Source organism: Lutzomyia longipalpis, chromosome 1 (genome assembly GCF_024334085.1).
Source record: "Lutzomyia longipalpis isolate SR_M1_2022 chromosome 1, ASM2433408v1".
Classification (NCBI taxonomy): Eukaryota; Metazoa; Arthropoda; class Insecta; order Diptera; family Psychodidae; genus Lutzomyia; species Lutzomyia longipalpis.
In genome coordinates this window covers 20,941,772-20,964,971 of record NC_074707.1, presented here as the reverse complement: position 1 = coordinate 20,964,971, position 23,200 = coordinate 20,941,772, and the positions used below count along the sequence as shown (strand labels likewise).

Sequence of the window (23,200 nt, the reverse complement as noted above, 5' to 3'; positions counted from 1 at the left end):
ATTTTTAGATTTATTTTGATTATTAAAATTTTCCTATGAACACTTTTTTTTAAAGAATTAAGAATTTATTACAAGAGCTATTGCTTTAAAAGTTATGAATTGTATACTGAGAGGGCTGAGAATAGTTGTATAAAGCTTCACTCTAGATCGCCATTAAAGGAATTAGGCGCCATTTTGTCCTTACAGTATAAAAATCATTAAGAATACATTAAGAAATGAAGTATGGTAGACGTTTAAGAAAAGTTAATTTATCCTTTGTCGGCAATATCGTCATGTCAATTAGTTTACTAACCGACAATGCCAACAAAAAAAGCTTTTTCAAAGCATTTAGTGTAAAAAATTAAGCTACCTACCGTGGTTATCCTCCAAATTGAGTTGTAATAATTTTTTTGTTTGAAAAATCTAAAAATAAGAAAAATCATTTCGGGCATCTTCATCCAACAGTTTTTTTCTAAAATTTGAAATAATTCAAACTGTCACTCGGGATTCTCGGTCGGGAAAATGTGTACATCGGGGTCACATAGAAAAGCCTCATTCATAAAGAAGCCATAAAAACCTTTGTGCGAAGTAAAACATATTTTACTATCATCTAATTGAATAAAATTCAATGAACAGAGAATTTTATTAAAAGTAGGATATTTTATTTAAAAAAAAAATAGTAGTATTAGTAGTAGTAGCAGTATATAAGACTTTTACCTTTGAAGGGTTTTCTTCAATGATTCCACTATGTCTTTCAAGTAAAATGCATTGCAAAATTTGGGAAGAAAACAACAAAAATATTTTTAGCGCTTACTGAAAAATAATTTATTTAAATTTCTGCTTGGCTTTGAGCATTTTATGAGTAACATCATCAACAGTATACAATTTTTGCGACTATTTTAGGTAAATCTGCTGTGGTATGCAAATTACTCCATTATTTTTTATGCTATGTTTTCAGAAGAACACTCGCTTTTAATTTGTTCCACCAAATATACAAACATTACACAATAATAAATTTTATTTATGATATACTAAAAGTTACCTATATATAAACATATTACAATAATTTTTAATAAATATACGGGGTCGTTTGTGAAAATTGAGATATTAGTTGGTATACCACATACGATGAATACCAATATTTCTATACAATTCGATTCAATTTTATTATTTTTTTCTATTATTTTTGTTCTGGTTTTGGGTATATGGAGAAGTGTAGGTAGTTAATGTAGTATAAGGTTGGAAGGTGGGTAGGAATTGGTTATGGAGTAGAAAAGAGATTCCTTTCATTTTTTTTGTTGTAAAGAAATTTAGGCCTTTTCTTCAAAATATTTTTCCTTTTATTTAAATAAAAAACCATGCATAATTAATGAACTCCTTTTTTCGCTCTTCTTATTCATTTTCATTGCAATTTAAATCCTTTTAATCAAAATTTAGCTTAATAAATTTATTTAATTAAATATCTTTTTTTGGCACTTTGAAAGAAATGTGGCACATTGAATTAGAGTAAATAATTTAATTTACATAATTTAGTTTAGTTCTTTTGATTAAGCTTTTTATTGTGATACTTTTTTATTATTATTTCATACGACCCCGTATAAACTGTGAACTTACAAATTTTCAGTTAATATCTCTTTTTTTTTTAATTTTCAATTATACCATTTAGTACCATTTAATAGAAGTAAAATCCATTGTGTCCTTTTAATACACATTCGCTACTTTCATGTGGGGAAAGAACCTCTTTGATTAAAACCTCTATGACTTTGACACCATATCGTAATAAACTTTATGTAGTCACTCAGCGAGCGATACCGTACATTATGGGTATCCTCGTACAACCATTCCTAGTATAAAACACTAAATTTTATTGACATTGGAAATGTATTCCTTCACTCTCTGAGCAATAATGTGTCTTTTTACTATTATATCTCTGTTTATTTCTCCTGTGTGTCTTACGAGAATGAGGTATAACGATTGCGCAGGGAGGATGACACCGAGGGCGTCTCGCATCTCGATGTAGCGGAATTTTCCGACACATAGGCGCGACATAGGAGTCCCAAGCCCAGGAAGACAATTGGTGTTCCCAGTAGTGAGCAGATGAACTCTCCAGAAATCTCAGGAGACCAAATTAGTGTGGCAATAGTGGTTGTCTTTGAGATTTTAAATATTGACCAGAAGATACCCACGAGGGGTAGTGTGGCAGTTATAACGGTCACCGTGAAAACGGCTGATTCCGCCACAATGAGGAAATTCACTATGCACACCGCAAAGATTAGGTACACTCCCACAAGGAGGAGAGCATACATCTGACAGTGACCACAATCACCGGAAATCTTTCTCTCTAGCACAATGTTAGTTGCTCGATTGTTACTATTATTATTTTTGAGCCGATCATGGTGCTTCTTCTTCTGCGGTATAGGTTTACTTTTGTGCCAATGACGCTCTGTATTGATCTTATGGGCTGTATGATTGAGTCCAGCTATGGTGTGCTTAGGTGTTGCCACGTGGAATATTCTATGAAAGTCTCCTGGATCGATTTCATGCAACTTTTCGCGAGCCTCATTGAGCTTGGTGTGATTAGTTGTGTCACCCTCGGTGGCATCCAAACTCCTCGGCTTGCGCAATCTTTGGACGGTTCTGTTGTATTGTGGACTATCGGGAACTAAATTGGACAATAAGTCTACATCTTCCTGGTTACTTCTCACATCAGGTACTCGATTGTATATATTAAGATGGCACAGTAGAGAATTTTCCATGTCAGACATGTGGCTACTAAAGGATTTAATCTGAAAAATAAATAAATATTATGCATGAAAAGCTTCTTTTGGATGAAAATTCAATTTTCTTCATGATTTTTTAAAGTGGAAACGTTTTTTTTGTATATAGATACAAACATAACATACGTATCAATCCTCAAATGTATGAGCATTTTTCTTTATGAATAATTAATTCAAATATATAACATTTTGCTGTCATGAAAATTTAAGATTTTTTTTTGAGAAATTCTTCCATACGAATCTTCAGTCTCAAGACATTTTACATTAAATTATTCATGGTATGATCATTATGTAAATCTATGTAATAATGTGTGTGATGTTGTACATAACAAATTATATTCATCAAGCAAAAGGGAATTTATATAAGAACATAATAGGACACGTGAGCATTAAAACAAATGAAACGTACATAATTAGAGAATTTTTTTAAAGTAAAATTGACTGAATATGTCGAAGAGATTATTCTCTTTAAATCCCATTGTAAAAATAGGCTAATGTTTTGTGGCATTTTTCTGGACAATCATCACCATAAAAAATTATGCTGGGGAAATTTTCATGACATAAAAAAAACAAAGTTTAAATAAAATAATGAGAAAAATGTTTTATCTCTGTTTAAGTATCATTCAACAAGTGGAATAAAAGAATAATATATAAATTTTCGTGTCTGAAAAGAATTAAAATTGCATTCAAATAAAAAAGTTCTGAGGCTCAAACTTTTTTTGGGCTGAAAAAAATTTAAGAAAAAAAAACACAAAATTTAGCCACCAACCATTATGTTTAATTATTCAAACTTATTTGGATGGAAATTCTAGAGATGGTTGGAAATTTGAATTCTTTTGACCATTCTGACTTGATAATATATTCTAAAGCGGATTTCTTATCCACACAACCTCAATGCAAATGAAATTTTCAGACACGCTTTAAGCTTCTCTTTTTATATCTTTACGTATTTATATCAATTTCCCCGTAGATATACATATACATATGTATTATATACAATACAAAGCATGTTTTTACAGAAATTCATGTCTTGGTAAGAAATATCTTATTTTTCACAAAAATATGTACATATTTTTCTTCAATTTATATTTCTACAAAAATATGAAAAAGATGAAAAAATAAAAAAAATCTGAGGTGTTTGAAAGAGAGAAAAAAAATACAAAATAGAAAATTCACTTCTGTACGTAAGCTCGCCAAAGGTATCTCATGTGGGACTTGAATGCCACACATACATATGTAGGTATGTAAAATGTATTCACAAAAAGCTTTCTCTATTCATATCAACTTTGTAAAAGTATCTAAAAAAATTGAAATAGTTCATTTTTAGTAGATTTATTTAAATTGGAATCAAATTCCCTTGAAAGCTTTAACAAATTACTTTTACACTGATCACAGAATTTGTGGGGTTCTAAACACTATTTCACACGATAATGGAGGAATGTAAAAGGAAGCGGAGGGTTAAACTTACCCGTCCAGCTGCTGGAAAAATGTCAATCCAACCAAATGCCACGATAAAGACAAAGCTTAGGGCATGAATCCAAACAATCAAATGAAGTGGGTGGACTCTCTGACGGCTTGGTGGCTTCTTAATTGGCGTCGGGGTCAGTAGTGGTTCAGAATTGGCCACAATTCTTGACACTGTCCTCAACAGATGGTTCGGTGTGGCTGACGTGACGGGGGATTTGCCATTCTGGAATGAGAGGAAATCAAGATAATTTTCCATGTAAATAGAGACCATGGTGCCTCTTCATTTCTAAATCCTCTGCGTATGGGAGGTTACATTGTTATATGGGACATAGATGAAGAGCATTGTTAACCGCATTTGAGATATCACGTCTGTAATTTAGGGTCACCATTATTAGATTTTCATTTACAGGATTTTATTTTTATTCGTGCTTCGGAGTCATTGGGTTTGATGCAAGAGCTCGATGTGAGAATTTATTAATCATTTAGTTTATTCATTATATATATTTCAATTAACTAACTCACCTTTGGGACAGAGACGACAAAACCCTCGAGGAGGACAACATGGAAGGCCCAAACAAAAATTGCAATCACGTAAAAGAGTGTCCAAACAGCACGTCCTTGCCAACCAACGGATGCTGTAGCATCGTCGTTAGGTGTTACGGTTAGATCACTCCCTCGACACCGGAATTCATCACACAAGCCATAGTCCACGGAGATGAAGAGCCCAACAACGGCGGTTGTTGCAGAGAAAATTCGTTGCAATCCCATCACTTTGCGTGGGTGCGAAAAAAGTCGATATATATAGTCGAGTTAAGGGGGATAAGTGTTAGAGGGATATATATAAGGAGAGCAAAGAATATGGTGAAATTGTTTACATCTCTTCGTTTAGAGCGTATAATACTGCTAGAGGATTATGGAGATTTGCACGGGCATAATGGAAAATATTCCTTTAGTGAAAGTAAGAAAATAAATAGAACCCTCGGCATACATAGTACCACGCGTTTATATACATATACATTTAACCCATGGGGGCCTATTCCATTCTTGTGCGAATTACACCATAAAAGAACTCATTCATCTCGGCTTAAGCCAATTCTTTCTCCACGCGCACGTATGCTTTTCCATAAATTCCACATGGAAATTTGAGATAGGTAACAATTAGGTAAGAAGCAATTAAGGACTTTTTCCCCACCACATGGACTAACATTTTCACTTATTGCACAATTCATCACAATCAATTCACTTTTGGGTGGGATACTTCGTGCAGCACATTGCTAATGGATTACTCGTTCTTGGCATATTGGCAATATTTCAGAGCATCCTGTGAGTAAAAGAATCTCACAATTATTTGTAGCTAGCGAAACTACCATGAATATTGAAGGAAGTATTACATATTGTGCCTTGTAGAGAGAGAGAAAACTTCGATATCAGCATAAAAGTCTCTCAAGGAAAAAAAACTTACAAAATAGTTTTTTTTATGCAGGAAGATGTTGCAAGAATTCATTTCCGAAGTGCTGCAAAATTACTTTTTTTTCCTTCATTCTAGATACTTTACAAGACATACATATTGAGTCCTTTATGCATCGAAGCATCGTGCGATTGCGGAAGTTTCAGCGTTGAAAAAATAAATTACATATTCGTCGTAAAAGGTTACCTTTTCTGCAGAAGAAAAAGTAGAAGATGAGTGAGAAGACAAGAGCACCACCCTTGAGTGGATCCTGAAGATGGCATGGCACTCTCTGGTAGCAGCTTACAGTGAAAAGGACGATACTCACTCCAAAGGATGTGACGATGGGGAGCAATCTGGTGAGTAGTTAATGATAGAGAAACAGGATAAAAAACAATAAAGATAGACACTATTATATACACTCAAAAACACTACTTTCTGCAACACATTAATTAACTCGAGAAAAACCCCATAAAATGCATAATGAGGTTTCTTATTCAACATATTCAACTAAAGCTAATTGTTCCTCGGAAAATAATAATAATAATAATAATAATAATTCTTTATTCATTCCTACAATTTTACACATTACTACACTGTTCACAAATTCTATTTGATCTAAGTTGCACTAACTATGTAGAACTTTCGGAAGATTACTCCACACCTAGTCGCGGTAGACTGTTTTGGGTGGAGGGAAGATCCTGTCGGAGATGATGGTGCACGGGAAGTTCCACTATCGCAGGCGCTGGCTGCTAGCATTGGCACTCTTTCGCCTTTATGAACCACAGTGCAGTTCCATGATCAGCGTCGTCCCTCCGCCCACAGATGGCACTGATGATATTGGCTCCGACCCATACAGGAAGTTCCGCAAACACAGGCACTGACTGCTAGCAGCTGCACATTTATCGCTGGTGGACCGGCATAGCTATGGACACTGGTGGCTACTGTTGTCCCTCCGCCCTACAGATGGCACTGATGCTGATGTTGGCTCCATCTCGTAGTTGCACAAATCGTCCGAGCAGGAAAGGAATAGCTGTGGAGTAGAAAGGAAAGAAAGGGAAGGAAGCACTAGGCCAGAAAAACGGCAAGCCGCTGTGGGAATCGAACCCACAACCCCAGCGATGAGTGGTATTGAGTGGTGCTTTAGCTCTCTTTACCACCGGGGCTTCAAACTCTGTTCAATTCCAGTTAACGCTTAATAACGAATATAAATTAGTTTAAAATGCTTTTTACATGATAATGCAAATTTAATTTCATACAAAACACGACCAAAACTTATTAGCATAATATATATATTGCCTCGGATAAACTTTTTGAAGTTAGATTAATTACAAAAAAGTTCGACAGATCACTTAATAATATGAACTTTATTCGTTTTATATTGGTCGAATAATCATCCTTAAACAGGATAGGTAAAAATGAAGGAAGGGATTAGAAAAAAGTCATTAGACTTCCTATTTTCTAATAAAATTTGTTGGGAAAAGCCTGCAAGGATTTCCTAAAAAATACAAGTAATGACGTCACCACTTTATTCTATATCTTTTCTAATTACTTTGGGCATCATAAAAAAATAACTTGTTAAAAATCATTGAACAATGCTTCATGTATCAAATGAGACAAAAATACAATAGTGACGTCATTGTTTACATTTTTTGAATTCTAAAATAAGAAGTTTGTTGAAAATTGAATAACAAATAAAATTAATAGATTTTCCTTTTACGATTGCTCTCTCTGGGCCCATCATATATTTTTTCGACTGTTATTTTGGTCGTTTTTGGAATTTTAAAATGCTTTTTTTACGATATTGTTTATCACTGGTAAATACAAATCAATAAACGACAGAGCATAAAATGTGCAGAAATTGATAAGGCATTTATTTTGCGCCACAAGAAAACCGCATCCAAAGGAGGAAGAAAAAAAAAATTCACCAATTTATTGAGATTACTTTTCGATGGGATCTTAAATAAAAAAGAGTCAGTAACGTAGCAGACAGTAAGCCATAAAACTCTTTCCAATATTAGACACGTTGCCAATAAATATTAAATTGACATGTACATATGAAGGCACATAAAATTTCCTAGCTATAAAGTTTGCTAAATATTTCCGAGAAAGGGGTTTTTGGAATTGAATACATTCCCCCACAAGATTGCATCAAAGTATTAAATTAGATTAATGATAATGTTGTATCCCATGCTACCGTACCTTTTCCATGGCACAGGTGGTCTGTAGAAGGGTACCTTCCACTTGTTAATACTCCCAAGGATAACGGATATCCCAACTAGGATCATCGTCACGATGAAGCTTACAAAGAGAATGGCTCCGAAGATGTTAAATTGTTCACCATTGAGTGCCAATTGTTCGTAGTAGAGTGGTAGGAGGATGATGAGGGCAAAGGTGGACAGGAGTAGACCACTTCCGTAGCCGAAGAGCTTGAGAATGGATTTGAGACCATTGAACTCCGTTGTGGGATTTGTTTCCTCCATCTCGGTGCGAATAGACACGGAGTCCATTAGTTGCGGACTGAATGGGATGTGCATTCCTTCGGTGTCTGTCCCATTCTCCTGCTCATCCTCATCGTCAGCATCCTCCTCCTCCATATCTGACGATGACACCCCAATTACATCATCTTGATCCGAAAGAATTGACGATTCCTCAGCATATCTCTCTGTCATCTTTCTCTTTTTCTTCCTTCTTGTGGCCCACTCTTGAAAGTAATGCTATTCTCGATAGGGATAGTTTTCACTGCGGGGATTCTTGTGCAAGATTAAGATGGGAGGAGAGATCCGTTGGTCTCGAACAGATATATGTATGTAGGTTGTACAAAAGTATGTGGTGGTGCGATGCGAAAGATGGGTGTAAATTATGCAAAATATTCACAATTTTCCAGCTTCAACTTTTCCTTCTTTTTAATTACAAATCCACCTTCCTGGCTTTTTTTAGACGTCTCAGTTCACGGGAATCCGTGCAGCATTCTCGAAGCTTGTCTGGGGTTCTTCTAAACTTGATGGGATGTTGATTGGCGGCGGTATTTTGTTTTATTATTCACAGAGGAAAGTGAGAAGCGAAGTGTAATTTCGTGTAAATTCTGAAAATGCGAATATGAGGGAAAAATTTATGAGAGCGTAATGAGTGCATGTGGGCAATGGGATGAAATAAGAGTGCGGTAGCCTCTCTATGGGTGTTCTCATGGTGAGCATGACATATTTTTTCCTTCCTCCCAGCATTTCCCTTCATCCCTCTGCCGTATACTGTCTAAAGAGCATTTTGTGAATAAAGTTGGGAAAACAAGAGCAACTGAAGTGTGGGATATTAAATGAAGTGGGTGGTTTTTACTGGGGGGAGATTTAATAGCATCGACTTTCATATCACATGCTTTTCCTCCTGAACCACAAACGTTTTTAAAATAACATCCCCAGGAGCTCAACATCTAATAAATGTACCTTCCACAACTTAAACAATAAAGAGGAGAAATTAATTTTTCTTTGCATAATTTTTGGATGGAACAACATGAAATAAATTAAAAACATTTTCTCTCAAAAATATATTTTGCGAATTTGCAGAGAAAATTTGTTAAACGTCTCAAAAATATGGTGGTTAGTTAGTTCTTGTGCTTATATAACGAGAAATCGCTAAAAGAGCAATTAGGTTCATGAAAAAGTTATACATATTTACAGTATAGATTATATAGATAACCTATGATTTATAGGTTTCCTTTTTATCACCAGATCCAATATTTCTTTTACAAAAAAAATTGGATTTAGGTTATTAATGAGTTCATGAAGAAGAATAAAAAGTTAGAAAAATGTTTCTTTTTTTTCCAAAATCACCCTTCATCCCCATTTCATAATGCACGTAGGCGGGTATAAGGCGATAAAAATTTTGCAAAAGGAGAAAAAGTGGTAACTCTGAAAAGTTTCACAGGGGATGTTGATGAATTTAAGGTATAAAGTTAGAAATTCTCATCAGCAATATTTCCTAACAACGTAGAAAGAAAATCAATTAAATAGAATTTGTGTGTGCGAAAGAGTTCCACAAAGTCTGGCGGGGAAAAGCAACTTTGTTTGGATGTTAAAATCATTTTTCACTCGACAACCCACCAAAATGGTAAAATGCGCACCCCACGTAGACGTGGGGGGTGAGTTTGGACACAGTGTCGCCAGAATCACAAGTCTCGAGCTTTTGATGATTGTGTGTAAGAAGAACTTTTGTGTGTATAATTCCCATGGTGAAAGGAAAATAGGTCGATAGCGAATGGGGATGGGAGAGTGGGCGTGGGACGAAGATGTTCTTCCCATCTCTGGTTACTGATTCTCCCCCAAAACGGAATCTCCTCTATGTATGATCATCCTAAATATATGGGGATGGATGAAGAGTGAAAACCATGAGTACAGCATCGAATAACAATGATGCGATGATGTATAATATGTCAGTGGCAGAGACAATATTCGGCATAGCACTTGAGCTTTTTGGTAGAACACAGGGGGTGCATTGTGAAAGAATACCAATTAAGGAGATGGAGAGTAAGAATAATTCAATCAATACATATTTTATATAATTCCAACGTCTTTGAGTGGAATTATGGACTTTATTGGCCTTTTTCGTTACCCCGCAGGGGGTGATGGAGTGAAAGTTCAAAAGGTGACTCCCTCTAATCATCTCACCCTTTATCCTCACTCATTGAACCGTTCACGGACAAAGTTTCCCAACCATGTTCCTGTTTGCTTCTCTCAGGTGGTCCCCACTCCACCATAAATACTCCTGCCCCAACGAATCATCTCTGGGAAATTTGTAGCCCCACATGCTCCCGCACGGCATCATAGCTTAAGAAACATATAAATCTCCACAACGGACACCCCAGAGAGTTGAGAAGATCAAGAGTTGAATGGTTCGCATTTTGCCATTAATCTTTCTACCTTCTCTAGCCACATTCGCAAACCACACACACACTTTCCCACAGGGACAATATAACTTTCTATTGGCAAAAAAATGGGTATTCAAATAGAATTCTCGCATCCACCCCCATGAATTCAATATTTCATCACCAATTTTCTATACAATTTTGATGGGATAATTTGCGGGTCAGAGGTTTCATCATCAGTCCTACGTGTGAGGGTGTTTTATCGTAAAATTCATACTAACATTATACCATATGTAGGTAGCTAAGTATATAGAATGAAAAGCTATTCACACAGTAAAATACTGGCTGAATATCCTACATGTGGTATGAGAAGGAAGGTCTTTTATCTTTTAATAGCATAAGTAATTGTTTTATACTTTCTATTTAACTTCCAACAATTACCACTACAACGCACACGGATTTATAATACAAAAAGGACAATGTTTGTTTCTTATTGAATAAAATTTTTATATTAGACAAGCTTGAGGGTGGATTTTCAAATCTATCCCATAAAAGCCAGGATAATAAAGTTCTTTTGCTGTGTTATGACAAATCCATAAAATGCAAATCAGTTTAGCGTATATACCAAAAATTGATTTGGATTTGGTAAATTGAGACTAAAATGTGTTGAATAGGATATCTCCTGCATACAAATGAGTTTATGATATTTTCACTGTCTTTCATCAACCAAAAATCACAACACGTGGCCAAAATATCCTCTTGAAGAGCTTTAAAAGAATTACATAAATTATTATTCTTATTGAAATAATAGATTTGAAAAAATCCGAAAATAAAATCAATTTGACAAATCTTAAATTACTTGTATGAAATTTATATTTCTTCTCAAGGATTCATGGGAAAACTTTAGTTTGAAACTGTTCCAGTAAAATCGCAAAGCAATAACAAAACTTTACTTACATGATTTTGAACTAATTTATTATTCAATATTGCTTTGAAAATTTCAAAGATAAACTTTTGCTTTTTGCTCTTGTTTGCAATTCCTTCAAAATTGAACCTTCGTTTTGCATCTTCTCGTTACGTGAATACGTAATAGGGAACGAGATGGCCAAAATAGGATCTTTTGTGCTCAGTCTGTGCTATTTTTCACATGCTATTAATTATTACATTATGTATTATTACTCTTTGTCTTTTCAGCCCAAAATGAGCTCAATTAATTTTAAATTTTCTAGAAAATTAAAGGATTTAGCGTAGTCTTTAATGAAAGTATAATATAAAACAAAATCCGTCTACAGGAAAATGTTTTTGAATTTTGAGAGTTGGCTGATTTAAGGTTGGACATAGGTGTAATATTAAATTGAATAGAGCTTAAATTTAGGTTATTCAATTTGCTTCTAAGAATTTTTGATATCCTTTATATTCTTATTATATAAGAAGGTTTATTTAATTAATTATAGACATTAGTCGCCAATGATTTAGCTCTCCTTCCACCCACAAATGGTATCTATCTATTTTCTCTTCATTCCAAAGGAATAACTTTGAAAATGAATCGTAATAGAATTGCGTACCAAGTAGAGCAATGTTTTCTAGAGCGTATTATGTACACACATATACATGAAATTGCATGCTATGTAGGTAGGTATATTAAAGTTTTGAAAGTTTTGGGAGTAGTAAAAGGCGACACATTACATAACGAAATTTCAGAATTGTCGATAGGGTGGATGTTCAATTGATTCAATTTTCTTGCCATTTAGCACGGGTTTGGGGAGTGAAGACGATGGAAAAAAATATGGGCGAGGAGAGAAATGAAAGAAAACAGTGATTGATTTTTTCTTTCTGGTGTGTCACGACTTAAATTCAATTTCAATGTCTTATGGGGTGGATCTCTTTCGCAAGGCACAACGATGCGGGAGTAGCACAAGAAAAGACCCCGAGAGCGCCACAATATTTTATCACAATGTGTCCCCCCGCGCGTGGGTGGTGATATATACATAAAAATTCATTGTGTACAGACTTTTTTTCGTGTATATTTTTATTGTGGCGGAATTTACGCGGAACGGGGAAGAGTCGGATGGAAAAGCACACCGAACTGAAGTGCTGCTATTGTATAGCATCGCCAAAAAAAATGTGAGGCTTCATGGAGAGAGACTCATGACTATACGGAATGGGGGGCAGGGGGTGGGTAAGAAAGAAAACGGATGTTTGGAGCGGATTTGGAATGAGTGTGAGAGATATGAAAAGTGGCAATAATTTATTGACTCCCTATCGCCTATAATTCCCATCCCCATGCAATTGCCTTTTGAAAGAGAGAGAAAAGGCACAACCGAAGGCAATTCCTAAACGGAACTCAGTGGGAGGAATTTGCAGAATGCAATCACACATCGATAAAACACAGCGGAAGTTGGAAATTAGAAAATAATGTACATTGCAAAATAACACAGTTATGTTGACGCGGGGGAGGAAGCACTAAGGGAAGCACCCAATAATCTTCTGTCAGATTTAATTTTCCTCTACTCTACCTTTATTTATAAGCACACACATTTTATACCATTTTACTTTTTAAACATAGCACCGAGGCGAGGGTAGGAAATTCGAGGACGCGAGCACCAGCTTGAAATAATGGCGAAGAGATACAAGATGATGGGGGTACGTCGGGGGAGAAGGTTGGGGGTTGTTCTGCTCAGTGGATTTATGCAGGAAAAACACTCAGAAATGGACTTTCAGGGTACTACTTATATACTGGAAAATGGAATTGCGTGATTATTTTGAAACGATTTTTATATTATAGCCACAATAAATCACTGACTAATATTAAAATATTGAGGTCACGGTGAATTGTGGTGTCTTCGTAAGGGTTGAAATGTTTTCTAAAATAATTTTATATGAGTTTAGAATTAATTCGTTGGAATTAATGAAATCACAATACAATTAAAAAAAACTTTTTAAATGGTCCTAAAAATAATTTTTCTTTAATTTTCTCATTTTACAGAGCACACCTTCTTCAAAGAAAATGGAGATAAGGGAGAAGTTACATAGAATTGGACTTTCCTACACTTTTACTGCTAATAATAAGGTAAGATTTCCTGAGATAAAAATTTATTATAACTCAAATGATTCCATAATTTTTTATCGTAAAGTAATATTTAAATGCATAAAAATATGCAGAAAAAATACCTATATATTATACCAAAATTAATGTTACGACCTTTTCGGAACCGTACGATTCTTTTTATTATCGAATCAAATGTATATACCTATAATTTGAAATTGGATAAAATAGCTGTGTATATAGGAGTACTGCCCTTAGAAAATTCCTCATGAAGACCGTGTGTGGGTGAAAATGCAAAAAAGCAAAATACGGAAAGCCACTTAATCCTCCCTCATCCCCACAGGATCTAATAATATTTTTCTTCGGGGGCTTTGGGTTTGTGTACACTCCTCCATACTCTCTATCGGAAAATTTATTATTCGACCCCCGTCTTTGCTCATTCCCCCTTGGAGAATTGGTCGTCGGTTCTCGCACTCCGTGAACACCCAGCATCTTTGTATAAGTTTGATTATGTGTCGTTGACCGAACGGAATGCAAATGAGAATTTTAATTAGAAAATCCTATTTGTCTATTTTGGATGTTTTGTATGCTTAACGCTGGTATTTTCATCTAATGGAAAAGGATACTCACAAACATTACATTGGTCTGTGGATAAATTATCCTTTTTTTAAGGGTTCGCTATGGGGTTTTTGGTATAGCGTGTGAATAAGAACTCTTACCCATGAGGTGAAAAGTTGCAGAAGCAAGCAATGTTGTACACACATGCACGGAGGGGGGGATATGTGAATGAGTTTTGAACAAAAAGCGCTAAAGAACCCCAAGAATGGACTGTGTGGGGTTTATGTTGAACGAGATGAAATATAAGTGGAGTACATACAACAAAAGGCTACATATGTGTCAGCATCCGCCCATTTGCCCAGATAGCAAACACCAATGGATGTTGGCCAAAAGAAGAATCTACTGGTACATTGGAGATGTTTGGGAGATGTTGAATTTCGTCGAAAATTGGGAATTCAGCCCCATTCTTTCGATGATCCCAATTCTTTTTTTTTCTTCTTCGAGATGTCACAAAAAGTTTAAGACATTTTAGAGTGGGTATATGGGCCTTTTTTCTCTCACTTCTTATCGGGTTCACCCCCTTCTTAACATTTCCATTCTGTTGAGTTAGAACATCAGCTATATACCCTCACCGTATTTCAGAGGGAAGTTTATCTCCGTCTAAAGACTCTCTGTGAGACACATTCCATATCATCACATTTAAGCAAAGCTAAAGAAACTTTCTTCTTCATCCACCCGCGCCAAGAAGATGCAAATGAACCCCAAGAATAAAGGACTAAGTGAAGGGGAATGAAATTTCCACGCTTAGTTAAGTTCTGACTGATGAGTGCGTGAAACTATATTGCTGCAAATGTATCATGGCACGGGGATGATTAAATGATAATCCAGAGATTTATTCACACACGAAACTCTAATCAATATTTAACTGTGAAACAACAGTGAGAGTGAGGATTTTCGCAATTGGGGTGTGAGGGGTTGATGTGCGATGATATTTCCAACCCCCCAGAGTAGAATGAAAATGAATAAATGAATTCAATTTATTCTCACACAGACATTTTGCATGTACCACTGCAATGGGTAATGAATATAAAAAAAAACTTCAGTAGATATTTAAACTTTTTGATTGGTACGATGAATAAAATTATTTTAATTACATTATAGTTTTCAAAGGAATTTATTCAAATGATTTTTTGGACAAATTGATAAATTTAAAAAAGGTAATTTTGGGGGTTGAAAAATGTGAAATTTACCAAAAAGGAGAGGAAGAGAGAAAATGTGAAAGTTGCACTTCACTTTGTGAAAACCAGCGAATGTACACAGAGAATAAACCACAATGTATTCATAAATTGTCACGATTCACGAGAAAGCCACCACAGAAGCGACCCTCCGAACACTTTGGACTCATGATGTGTACTGGGGAGGACGTGAGCCAGGAGCAGAAGCTCAGAGTTCCGTAATGGGAGCATTATTTACAGAGGCGCCACAGTGCGTCTCTCCAGAGGGTGCTGACGTCCACCGGGGTGCGGGAGAGAACACCATATTACCTCACTCTGAATGTGTGTACAAGAAATAAGGAGTCTGCGCACTCTGTCCCATTCACATGCTCCACCATCGCAGCATCCGACGCCCTATTTCCACCCCCTGCGTGTGCCATAGGGCCCACACCGCATCCAAATCTCATCCCCATCCTCCCTATATCCTCAGGCAGTATAAATGTGGGGTGTCTTGTATACAAACCACAAATAAACCGTGATCGGGGAACATTTTGGTGGATAGATGTATGAGTGTAGTTTAGATCGAGATGATTACTGCTTCGAGGGTATTTTTACCCTCTACTTCAATCCTCCAGAACCACGTCTATATTCTACATCTCGATGTGCTTCTTTTAGGCCTCCGGGAGACACATCAAGTAGAATATGTGACTATAGCAGGGTTGGGGTTTTAAAGCTTTTGCTGAATACCTGTACTGGTAGGTAATGCTTGGGAATGGGAAATTAAAAAAAATATACATTATCTGAATATATAGATATAAATCTACTAGCAATTCAAGTTTTTGTTAAAAGTTTCGGTTTTTTTATGATCCTCCATTATTATATGGAATTAAATGTTTAAAGTCTAGAGAAGGGTTCTTTTATATAATTTTTTGACTTGTTTTTTTTTATAAGAGAAAATTATAATTTGGTTGATACAAAAAATACGCAGAACTAAAGTCGATATTGACAAAATTTCCCATAATGTTTTTAAAACGATTTCTTCGTAAAGTAAAAATTTTATATTCGTTATTTCTGATTAATCGATAAAGATATTTTATTTTAAAATATTTAAAAAGTTAAAGATGAAATATCTTTGGCTTAACCTTAATGAAATAGATTGGGTAATAAACTAATTTAATTTTTTTTAAAGATCTTGAAGAATGCTTTACTTAAACTTTCATCCAACGCTTAACTCAGAAATCTATAAAATAAAAAATTCCAAAAAACCTTAAACGATTGAATTTCCTGTATTTAGACATTCAAAACATCCTGTCTGGCTACGCTTTTGACCTCTATATTTATTTCGTACGTGTGTACTCCTTCATCAGTACTTTTGGATTAAGAAAAATTTGAAAAAAAATGATTTTATTCTAAAGTTAGTACTTAAATTTAAGTTTATCTCAAAAAGAAAATACAACGAATTAAAATATTTCATGTATATAGCAAAAAATTCTTGGAATTTCCCAAAAGAACTTCGCGTAGTAAGTATAGTATAACGTGACTGTTGCTCGTTGTGCATTAAAATATTCTATCTGGAAATAAAATTATTTGTTTGTTTCCTATATAATGTTGATTCTTTGTTTAGATACGTTAGATACGATACCTAAAGCGATTTCTATAATTTTTTTTTTTCATATTATACTTTCTTATTCATTTATGTTGTATTAGAAAACAAAGAAAGAAAAGACATTGATTGTAGTCATTCCTTTGCTCTAAGAAGACATTCACATAGAGTTTAGTATGTATGTAGCACAGAAAGGGGAGATATATTTCACATGAAGAAAAACAGACATCCAAATACAAGATGTAGAGAAAAAACGCAATAATAAAATAGATCCATCATTCTCCTAAATGGAATATACAGCATCCACGGGAGCTTTTTACACATCAAAAACCCGCCCCGGGGAGAATGTTGGGGAAAATGCAATAAAAAAAAGGGAGATATACACTCAAGTATACTGCGGGGTAAAAGGAGATAAACTTTGAAAGCATCGTGATCTGAGAGAGAAAAACTAACTTTTTACCACCCAGTTTCTGTGTCTTTTTGGTCTCATCTCGCATCATTTCACCCTCAACAACTCATATAAATGAGCTGCCTCTGCCCACTTCCGACTTCCTCCACTCACCACCAAGTGGTTTCTTCGGTGTATATCCTGGAGAAGTAATGGACATGGAACCACATTTCAACGCCTTTCCACTCACCCCCTGCAAATACACTTTTCGGGGTATTTTCTGTGTGTGAATATATATCCCTTCCCTAAAGGGGATGATTTGTAAGCTTCAATATCCTTTTCAATTCATCCCTTGGGCAGAGTAAGATTCAATATTTCATGGGAAAATACCATTTCCTCTTTATGGATGTGAATTAATAAAGGTCAACTCTGTTATTTCAGTAGGTACCTACTTTACTTATATATATTTTTTTGGGTAAAAAAATCGAGAGAAGAACGAAATGAAAGATCAAAAGTGGTCTGAATAAAATTTTACTTTTATACATTTTATTCGATATTTTCTCTCTCAATCATTGGTATGAAACTTTCCACAAAAATCTCTGAATATTTTAAACATCATCCATTTCAGGAGAATTTGAAGAAAAGTGATTTTGATGAGAGTAAATTGTTATACATTCCAAATATAAAATTTATTTACACAATTTATATTTATAGACCCCTTTTTGCTATTTTCAGTAAAAGATTCCATGCTATGGAAATAGAATTCACCTTCGTTTCTCTCATTACCTCGTACATCCTTTCCATACTCTCTCTCTATAAATGTGATTCGCATTTGGTGCTTTTGTGCAGAAAGGCAACATCCAGGAGACACCATAATTAATTAATATTATTGAATTAATTATGCAGGTGTATGTGTGTGTACAATCTTGTTGACTCTTTTACCTTTCGACTACACACCATCGTGTATAAATGAATCTCATGTTAATTGCATAAATAATGTAGAACCGGAGGTAAAATAAATGAAGATGTTTCCCTTGAAAAATTACACCAACTTTTGTGATACTGCGCTGAAATATTAATGCTTTTTCCTTTCATAGGGACAAAGTGTCAACACACCCCCACACTTGTCGTTATCCGTGGTACTTCCTGAGCATGCGAAACTCTTATAGCAATGAACAGTAGCTCGTACAGAATGACTGTGATCTATCATCACTGCTCAGATTTACAGTATCACTTGCTGGATTCCTCTCCCACAGCCCATCCGTCTCCATAATCTGCAGAGGAAATTAATCATACCTATCATATTTCTCCGATGCACACAGGAAGTGCTATATAATTTCTCACCTTGCGAACAACTTCTTCAAATGCTGACCTCACACCCTCACTTGTCTTTGCGGATGTCTCAACAAATAGCGTTCTGTGCTTTTTGGCGAATTTGAAACCATCATCGCGACTCAAATCACGATTTGGTTGATCTATTTTATTCCCAACCACCATCTTAGCCATATTGGGGCGAGTACCATAGATTTCTAGCTCATTGAGCCACAATTCCAATTTCTGAAAGGTATTCTTCTTTGTGACATCATAGACAAGGATGGCACCTTGGGCGTCACGGTAATAACTTGGTGTTAATGTGCGAAATCTGGAACGAAAAAAAAATGACAAAGCATAATTTTCTCACTGCAATTAATTTATTTAAATCCATGCGGACCAACCTCTCTTGTCCAGCTGTATCCCAAATAGCCAGCTTCACATTTACCCCATCGATATTGACGATCTTTGTTTTAAAGTCAACGCCTATCGTTATGGATTGGTCAGCATCAAAATTATCCTCAACAAATCGCAACAATAAACTGGAATTAATCAACTTAATTAGTTGTTTTTGCGTATTACATTTAGAGGAATTTCCTAAAAAAATTAAATAAATTACCTTGATTTTCCCACACCACTTTCCCCTATTATGAGAATCTTAAATGTTGCAAGTATATCATCACCCATGGCTAAAGTGCTTTTAATTAATAAAAGAAATGCACAAAAACTATTTATTTCGTGAATTTAGAAGTACTTTTCACAATGTTTATAACATTTATTTGTCAGAATAAAACTGACGTCATCCAACAGCTGCCTTTGTGCGATGGATGCACGATAATCTTCGAAGAAACATAACTTCGAAACTCCATACCACAGGAGCACGTTGTGCTTGCTGAATACCATCACGAGTCTCCCGCCAAAACCTCGCCCGGAAACGACGCTGAAACATTAGGGGAAATGCGGGCGATACTTCCTCAACAAAGCTCTAACTAAATTGCTATGTTTTTGTAATTTTCTTGATTTTTTCTGGCGAGAAAGAACGTTAGATTTTAGAAATGGAAGGTCTTACGTTAGAAATAGACGTCAAACTTTAAAGGAGAAACGTCAAACGTTAGAAGAGGAATGTTAAACATTAGGATAACACAAAAAATTAAGAGTCTCTAATTCAAACGCAACTGTCTTTAATATGGTTTAGTAATTCCAATATTGATAAATACAGTGTCTAGATTTCTAGGTCTCATTTACTTCCTAGATCTTTAGAAATCTAATATATTAGTTGGTGTTTCCTCTTCGTGGCCAATACCAAGTATTTCCACTCATAGTATCATTCTTACATACCTTTAACTTGTATTCTGTAAGACCTAGTAAAATCTAGGAAATATAGATTATTCAAAAGCCAGCAGACAACCGCTTTTTGAAGCAAAAGAAAAAGACATTAATCAGTAATTTCTTCAGAGAAATTTTATTGAGTATTTTTAAATAAATTTGGCTGTTAATTCAATATGTCGCTAAGAAATATTTATTTACAATTCTTTTTTGTTATTTATTTTCTAAATTAGTAAAGTACACGTTTTCTCTACTTTAATCACCTAGAATTAAGGCAAAATATTGTATATAATCTGGACACATCTAAACTCTTCAAAGACTTCTAATTTTGTTTTTTTTTTTTTTAATTTTTATATGCTATATCATTTGAAATTTTTGAGATGAGTTTTTTGTATATTGCAACCATGTTCAGTACTATAATTTACTTCTTCAATAGATTTTTTAATTTTTGTATAATTGATGCATTTATATAATAGGCCTAAGAAAAGAACAATTAAATTGTTTCTTCACAATTTTCTTTATATACTTTCATGGAATTCCAATAGATTTTTCTTTTTTTTTTATATTCGATGCTGTTAGATTTTTCTTTGTCTATTATATTGATTATTCAAAAATCGGTCAAGATTTTTTTTAGTGAAATTGTCTCTCGAAAAACTCGTCTAACTATTAGCAAATTGTCTCTCATTTAATATTTGATTTAAAGTTGTGGACTAAAACACTATTGGTAATTTATTTTTATCGTATAATTCAAAATGTGTGTTTTTAATGAGAAAATGTTTGAAATTTAGAATGATCTGAGTGAGTTTTTATGACTGAAAATTGATCTAACTATAAATTTGTCTAAAATGTTCCAGACAGTGGAAATCTGTTCTAAATGTAAGTTTTTTTTTATTTTATAAATTTTGCTTTTTGGTGATTTCATTCGATTTTTTAAATTTTTTTACCGCGTCCTTTTATTTTTTTTTTACATAAAAAAACATATCGTCACGTCCATAAATCCATTCTTGTGGTCATCAGCACCATTTCTTTCATTTTTTATTTTTGGTTTTGGGTTTTTTGGTTTGGCAAATCCAATTCTAAGGGTACCTATGTAACTTTTACTTCATCTCTAATTGGCCGAAATGTCCGATACAGAGTGACGACGTCTGCGTGTCAATTGCTTCCAAAATCGTCGTTCCAATGCTTTGTCCTGCATAAATTAGGAGTAGAATGAATTGAAACCCATTTTGGGGGTATAGAGTGAATTAAATGGATTTAGCTCACGTTTTCCCGACGTGGTGAACATGATTTCGATGATACACTCAAATCATCTCCCATTTCCTTTGGGAATATCTTGAGCAAGTGATTTTCAGAGTTCCTTCGTGTAAGAAAGCTGAATCTAAAAGATGAGTGAGGTTGGATGAGTGCTATATATTCTTCCCCCAATTTCCAAAGTCACTTCACTGACATTTTACTTGGCCTCCGACTTGGGGTCGTGCTCGGGGAGTTGGTCTGGGAAGGATCCGTTTGAGCTGCCAGTTGACCACTCTTCAATTGAGACATGCAGTACATCTTCTCGCGTTTCGCTAGGCGCTCTAGGTCGGACAGTCTTTTTTCTTCGACTAAAATTTGCATGAATTTAAATTTAAATAAAAGGACTGACACTAGAGAAATTTTCAAGATTTTCTTTGGGCCTAGCTATCTCACCTAGATCCACAGATGCAGAACTGTTCCATGTACTTGGACTTGACTTTTTGCGATTTGGTGTTGGAGTGTCCATCTTTGAATTTTTTTGTTGATAGTAAGAGTTGCTTCCCGCTTCTTTCACTATTGTTACTCTGGGGTTGGCTGAACGCGTCAGAAGTTCCCGTCCAGTTAGCCGCTGGTATGTGGAGAGGTCGTGTCTGTACGGATCAAAGGAAAGTCTACCATGTATTTCTGAATTAAGGCCATTAATTTCCCTCCACAAACACTAACCCGAGAATTGTAGTGAGATCGGGACCAGGGTCGTAGCTTATAAGATCTTCGTCCCCCATAATGTCCTGGTTGAGAGCTAAGCGCATCTCTAAACGGGGGCTCAGACCGACATGTACTGCAGCAGTTGAAGACCCTTCGGCATGATCGGTACTTGCGGCAGATGCGCTTACATCCTTCGCTGTTGGAGATGGTGTGCAGCATATGTCAGCATTGCTCCCAGATTTTTCCTCCACCCTCATCATTGCGTGATGCGCATTGACTCCGGCGTCCGTCTCCACCACCTCTGTAGGCATCGAAATCACTGTCGACTCCATGTCCCGTGGTGTGCTCGCCGTCGCCTCGGACAGAGTCTCGGACGTTGTGCTTTCTGGTGAACCTTTTGAAGTGAGCCCATTTCTTGACCAATTTCTTTCCGCCGCTTGCCCCTGCCGATTTATGGGAAAAGATTAAACTTACCACTAAGAGTTCGTTTTTGCAACAGCCAACTAGTCAGCTACTCGTCCTGCTAATCACAAAACTATGTAGGTATATTTATGTATATATTTGGTTGTAATGTAGTTGAAGGCAAGCGATTTAAAGCCTTTTGAACGATTAACATTGGGTACTTGAACAAAACTTTTAATTTTAAAATTCTATATAAATATATTTTATTTTTAAATCTCATAATAAATCTATATTAATAAGATAAGAATCACAGCTAAAATACTAAAGTTAAAATTATTCTAAAAATTTATTGGAAAGACTTACCTGGTTGATGGATGTTCGAGCATCAAGAGGCAAATTTTCCTCTTCAGATTCACCACTCTCGGTATCCTCTTCAAATAACGGTTCTAATCTTCTCCTACAATAATTGTAACTAGAACTATGTAATTATTCTACTATTATATCGAATAATTTTGCTATATAAATATTTTTTTGAATAAAAGATCTATGACTAAAGTTCTATTCCCAAAGAAATAAGGAAAGAAAAAACTAAAATCGTTTCTAAGATAGGGAGAGTATTATTTGGAAAGAAGAAAACATATAAAATTGATTTTACGAGAAGTAAGTCATAAAATGTACCGTGGTAGAAGTCCTCTCACTGCACTTGCTGTCATAGGTGGGGCCATAAGTAGTTCATCCATCATAAGCTCTGTGTCGTCGTCTCCGGTAAAGGATGAGGATGACCTTGTTGGTGACTAAAAGGATATAATGTTGGAATGCAATTCATATAAAGCAATTGTTGTCGGAAAATTCAATTCTACTGACGTAGAATTTTACATTAATTTTT

At 35.1% G+C, this 23,200-nt stretch overlaps 3 protein-coding genes across 3 annotated transcripts in view; all 3 read right to left on the bottom strand.

Annotated features, from left to right (window-relative positions):
• Positions 1–779: 779 nt before the first annotated feature.
• LOC129796926 (uncharacterized) lies at positions 780–15,547 on the bottom strand. Its single transcript, XM_055839073.1, has 6 exons — positions 15,383–15,547; positions 7,873–8,755; positions 5,878–6,026; positions 4,746–4,993; positions 4,225–4,446; positions 780–2,765 (listed from the first exon to the last, which is right to left on the bottom strand). The coding sequence occupies exons 2-6, from the start codon at positions 8,340–8,342 to the stop codon at positions 1,932–1,934; spliced, it is 1,923 nt and encodes a 640-aa protein (XP_055695048.1). The 5' UTR covers positions 8,343–8,755; positions 15,383–15,547; the 3' UTR covers positions 780–1,931.
• A 2,305-nt stretch (positions 15,548–17,852) lies between these two features.
• On the bottom strand, positions 17,853–19,491 carry LOC129796922 (ras-related protein Rab-18-B). The gene is made up of 4 exons (XM_055839060.1): positions 19,268–19,491; positions 19,053–19,190; positions 18,682–18,979; positions 17,853–18,611 (listed from the first exon to the last, which is right to left on the bottom strand). The coding sequence occupies exons 1-4, from the start codon at positions 19,333–19,335 to the stop codon at positions 18,501–18,503; spliced, it is 615 nt and encodes a 204-aa protein (XP_055695035.1). The 5' UTR covers positions 19,336–19,491; the 3' UTR covers positions 17,853–18,500.
• Positions 19,492–20,091: 600 nt separating this feature from the next.
• LOC129796921 (uncharacterized) overlaps positions 20,092–23,200 on the bottom strand; it is a 40,226-nt gene continuing 37,117 nt past the window's right edge. Inside the window, exons 15-21 of the mRNA XM_055839059.1 lie at positions 22,993–23,108; positions 22,678–22,771; positions 21,931–22,355; positions 21,661–21,857; positions 21,422–21,575; positions 21,238–21,352; positions 20,092–21,163 (exon numbers count right to left, since the gene is read on the bottom strand). Coding sequence (XP_055695034.1) covers positions 21,083–21,163; positions 21,238–21,352; positions 21,422–21,575; positions 21,661–21,857; positions 21,931–22,355; positions 22,678–22,771; positions 22,993–23,108 — 1,182 coding nt within the window. The 3' untranslated portion in view covers positions 20,092–21,082. The remainder of the gene's footprint in view (positions 21,164–21,237; positions 21,353–21,421; positions 21,576–21,660; positions 21,858–21,930; positions 22,356–22,677; positions 22,772–22,992; positions 23,109–23,200) is intronic.

Excerpts from the sequence above, each read along its gene's own strand:
- LOC129796926 (XM_055839073.1), bottom strand. The coding sequence starts at position 8,342 with ATGACAGAGAGATATGCTGAGGAATCGTCAATTCTTTCGGATCAAGAT. Across the intron at positions 6,027-7,872 it reads CCACCTGTGCCATGGAAAAG|ATTGCTCCCCATCGTCACAT; the intron begins GTACGGTAGCAT and ends ACTACTCACCAG. Across the intron at positions 4,994-5,877 it reads CTTTTTCTTCTGCAGAAAAG|TGATGGGATTGCAACGAATT; the intron begins GTAACCTTTTAC and ends ACCCACGCAAAG.
- LOC129796922 (XM_055839060.1), bottom strand. The coding sequence starts at position 19,335 with ATGGGTGATGATATACTTGCAACATTTAAGATTCTCATAATAGGGGAA. Across the intron at positions 19,191-19,267 it reads AGTGGTGTGGGAAAATCAAG|TTTATTGTTGCGATTTGTTG; the intron begins GTAATTTATTTA and ends GATTAATTCCAG. Across the intron at positions 18,980-19,052 it reads GATACAGCTGGACAAGAGAG|ATTTCGCACATTAACACCAA; the intron begins GTTGGTCCGCAT and ends TTTTCGTTCCAG.